The sequence below is a fragment of the Austrofundulus limnaeus genome, unplaced genomic scaffold, assembly GCF_001266775.1.
Source record: "Austrofundulus limnaeus strain Quisiro unplaced genomic scaffold, Austrofundulus_limnaeus-1.0 Scaffold51, whole genome shotgun sequence".
In the NCBI taxonomy this organism is placed as follows: Eukaryota; Metazoa; Chordata; class Actinopteri; order Cyprinodontiformes; family Rivulidae; genus Austrofundulus; species Austrofundulus limnaeus.
Window position 1 is genome coordinate 1,331,986 of NW_013952453.1, and position 4,587 is coordinate 1,336,572.

General features: G+C 36.7%; 1 protein-coding gene across 2 annotated transcripts in view; it reads left to right on the plus strand.

Annotated features, from left to right (window-relative positions):
- cdh22 (cadherin 22) overlaps positions 1-4,587 on the plus strand; it is a gene marked incomplete at its 5' end in the record, with an annotated part of 60,851 nt that overhangs the window by 51,381 nt on the left and 4,883 nt on the right. The window contains 2 exon segments of one of the 2 annotated variants that reach the window (XM_014008610.1): positions 2,834-2,983; positions 3,310-3,411. In XM_014008610.1, coding sequence (XP_013864064.1) covers positions 2,834-2,983; positions 3,310-3,411 — 252 coding nt within the window. 2 annotated transcript variants of the gene reach the window in all.

Consider the following 4,587-nt stretch of genomic DNA (forward strand, 5'->3'; position numbering starts at 1 on the left):
AAAAAAAAAAAAAAAGCAGTTCAAGATCCTTTTGGAGCTCATGAAAATGGGACTTCATGGGGTTATCAATATTTTCCCCAAGCGACTGCAAACATTAATTTGATTAAATTCTTGAGGGTGTTATTAAAATAAGGATCTTAGGGTGATGCTGATTTAATTGTGAGATGGCCTTTTGAAATGTTAATCAATAATGTCAAAATTGTAATTAGAGTGGTTCAGTTTGTTCAGATACCAGATAGTTGAATTGGCCTGACATGTAGAAAAATTATACACTTCTTATAAAAGTAAAAGCATAATTGCATACTTTTTTTGTGATTTAGTATTTGCCTTGATGTAAGGCGGAGCTTGTGGATGAAACACCACCTGTCAGGATCCTCATTGCTTAGTCATTCATACTGTATATTCAGAAATTATGATAGAACACTCTTTTTAAGTATTTCTTTGCAAAACAAACTAATTGTGATTTTAGTTGAAAATAAATCAATATAATGCAAAATAATGAATTTAAATGTACATTTAAATAATATGTCGATTTTTATTTTCTTTAGGTCCCATAAAAACTGCATTGTAGGCAACATTTAGGCTTTGTGTACTCACTATGTAAAGAAAGTCATTGTATTCCCAGCAACGACTTTGCTTTGTCAGTAAAACTTTTTTTTTCATGTATGCCCGTGCACATGTACTTTCAGATTCTTCGTTTAGAGATATGTATCTAAGTAAATGTGACATCTGGCTAAATCAAGATTGATCTGACACCAGGAAAATGTCAGGGGAGCGACCTGAGCCAGGAAAATGTCAGTGAAGGCAGCAGGGTCTACTTTTGTCCTGGTCATGTGCATTTGAATAGAAAACCACATAAATGTGTTTTGTGTGATTCACACAAGCACAGAAGCACACACACACGCAGACACACAATTACATTTTACTGGATGATTAGGTAATACGGAGAATGTGATGAATCCCATGGCTCTTTGTGGATATTTAGGAAGAATAATCAAAATTGGCACATTTGGCAAATTTGGCACACTATTAATGAAGTCATTTCCAGCATTAATATATATATTCTGGTGGAAAACAAACAAAACAGCACCCAGATTCTTAATCCGCCTACTCTGGTGTCTTTTTTCATAGACACATTTGTCAAGCTGTCACTTTCAATCTGTCACTTTTTTCTCTCATCATGCCCTCACATGGTGTTTCGTCTACAAGCCCTGACACACAATGATGACAAGGCATTTTTCCCATGTTGCTAAACTTTGTGAAGTTTTTCGCCAGCAGTCTTTAAAATGTAAAAATAATAAAAAACACCCCCTTATTTTACCACATAGTTTTGTACTGAAGATCATACAGCATTTATGTATGTGATATATATATATATATATATATAGTTTATTAATTTCATTAAAAATACAAAACACATTACATACAACAAAACAATGCAAATCAAATAAAATGAAAGGTAGCNTATATATATATATGTGTGTGTGTGTGTGTGTGTGTGTGTACTTAACCACTTTTTTTGAGTAGGTGATTGACTACAATTCATCATGTTTGTGGAAAAGGAAGAGAGCCAACAAATTAGCTTTAGTTGATCCAAGGGTGTTTCTTTCATTAGTTTGCCAAACCATTATATTTTTATTAAGATTTGTACAAAAAAGTGACTTACAGTGTGTTTACAAATCTGGTAAGGATCCTTCTTTTGAAACATGAAGACGTGTAATGTAAAAGTCAAAATGGCAAACTGAGAGGTGCAACATTTGCAAACATAAACTGCAATATGAGAAGTGTTCTACATGTGCCAGAGGAGTTCTAGGGTGACATGAATAACAGTGATAAATGTTCTGGGAGATGGATTACTTGTTATCCTTTATGCAAGTCTTCCCACCAGCCACCCTGACTCTATTTTTCAAAATCTCATCTTTTATTTTGTGCTACATTTATCTAAGTCTCAAGCAGGGAGCTCATATACACACACTACTATAATTTAATTTCAAATTTCATTTTCTATTCTGCTTTGTGTTTCCTCGATAAATACCTGATAAATGTTAATGACAGATAAGCAGTTCACTCTTGAGATTTTAGAACCCCCAAAAGCATTGTGAACAAATGCTATCCCTTTGATATCAAATACTGCTCAATGTTTTGCAAAAGCTAATTTAAAAACGATAATTGCTACATAACTAGGCAGCATGGTGGAGCAGTGGCCTGAACTGTTGCTTCTCATCGAGGATGTTGTGCGATCGCTTTCCGGCCTGTGTGTTTGCGTATTCTCCCTGTGCACATGTGGGTATTTTTCCAGGTGCCCCGGTTTCCTTCCACTGACCAAAAACACACTTATTTGGTAAACTGGTAACTCTAAATTGTCCCTATATGTGAGTGAGAGTGCGTAAGGTTGTTTGTCTCTAAGTGGACCTGTGATGGACTTGCGACCTGTCCATGGTGGACCCCGCCTCTAACATTGTAACTGCAGAAGATAGGCACCAGATCCCCTGTGACCAAGAAAGGAAAAGTGGGTGAAAATAAATAAATAAATCAGTGGAAGAATGGATGGTACATAAGCAAAGCCATCTAATTGTCATGATTATAATAATAGTAAATTGTACTGTTTGGGAATTTTATGTGTATTATAATGAAAAAAAAAAACATGAAAGGTAATAAAATTATTTATTAGACTGATCATTTTCAGTTTTATGCAACCTGGCACAAAGCGGTCATCTGTGAGAAAAAAAAAAGGTTTTATGATACAAACGTGTAGCTGCATGTGTAATTTCTCTGCTTTCTCTTGTTTCTCTGACCCGAATGTGTCCCCAACTAAATCCCACTGCACACCAAGACGACACAGCTGGCATCCGCACCCAGAGGTCAGGCTTTAACCGCCACGAACAGAATGTGTACTTCCTGCCCATTCTTGTGGTTGACAGTGGGCCCCCCTCCCTCAGCTCAACAGGCACCCTGACCATCCACGTCTGTGGCTGTGACACAGGTGAGAGCTACTCTGGGAGCTGCAACATTAACATCACTGTCACCTCCTGCATCAGCAGCGACAGTACTAAAAGGTCAACATGTCATTGTTTTGCTTAGCAAACAGTTCGTATAAGCATAAATTTTAGAGAAGGCAAAACAACACAAAGCCACAAAAATGCAGGCAGATGGCTGCTTAGAGATTTTTTTCAGGTTGTAAAATATTCATGGTAAAAAACACTGGTTTGATTTTAGATGAGATCATATTTATCCATTAAACTTATAACAATGGAGTCAGACCTGCAAAGAAAATGCTCTTTTTTTTTCTTTTCTCCCCCCACGACACAGAAGGAGCCATCCAATCTTGTAATGCAACAGCCTATGTAATGAGTGCGGCACTCAGTCCTGGGGCTCTTATCGCACTCTTGGTCTGCATGCTCATCCTTATAGGTAAGCAAATAAGTGTCCTCATGTTTGTAACATACACATGCAAGAGAGATACAAAAATGGGTGTTTTATGAATGGCTTGTTAGATACATAAACAATAAATCTGACTATATTTCTGGAATAACTACTTCATTCAGCTAATGCAGAAGGTCTACCAGCAACATGTATTCAATACTAGGATGTTCTAAAGAAAGGGTAAGTCTACAGGATTCACCTAGTGGTGCTAATTTATATCCTCTGTTCAGAAAATCCTGCAACCAGATGTGTGCCTTAATGGGTTGACCCCTTTTAGAAGTTATCCTTAAAATTTTTTTAAAAAAATAACATCAATACAAGATACACTCTTCATATTTATTTTATGGTCCTGTTCGATATTTTGAGTCTGCTTTTACAAGGATATGGCTTTTGTTTAAAGCAAAGCGCAAATGCTGCCTGGATTTATGAATTATATCAAAGCACTTTGATCCAGAGAACACAGGCAACGACAGAATGAATGGGAGTGAAGTGGATATGGGGGGCTGGGGGTGGGCAGGAGAATGCAAACAGGCAAAAAAGCTGTTTCAGCACTTGTATCACTCTGTACAGGAGGCTTTAAATAGACGAGGCTTTCCAGACAAGCTGAGATTTTTTTTTTTATAGACATGCACACACGCACATACCCCATGCATACGCATGCTTACCCTCTCAGATACCAAAGATGGTTGGTATTGAAATGTTTGAAAAATTTATGAGTCGGCTTCTCGCTCTACCCCCCACCGTAAGTTTTTTTTGCATCCCACACTTTGGTGACAGCAAGGAGCGACAATACTGTCAGGGTGTTTTGTTCCCCCTGCTTGTGGCTCTGCACATTTTATTTTGTGCCGCCAGTGAATGATGGATGATGTGACACTATGTTGCTTTAACTGTGACTAACATTGTTCTCTTTTTCTTTTAAGAGCTTTTTTAATGAATGTTGTTAAAAGTCGGTCTCCATTAACAGAACCATCTACTACAGCGAACTTCAAAAGCAGAGCATCATTTATTCAGCATAGCTTTAAAAGCCTCAACAAAAATGTTGTGTACAAATCTGAAACAACCTGCTGGCTATATATATATATATATATATATAGTTTATTAATTTCATTAAAAATACAAAACACATTACATACAACAAAACAATGCAAATCAAATAAAATGAAA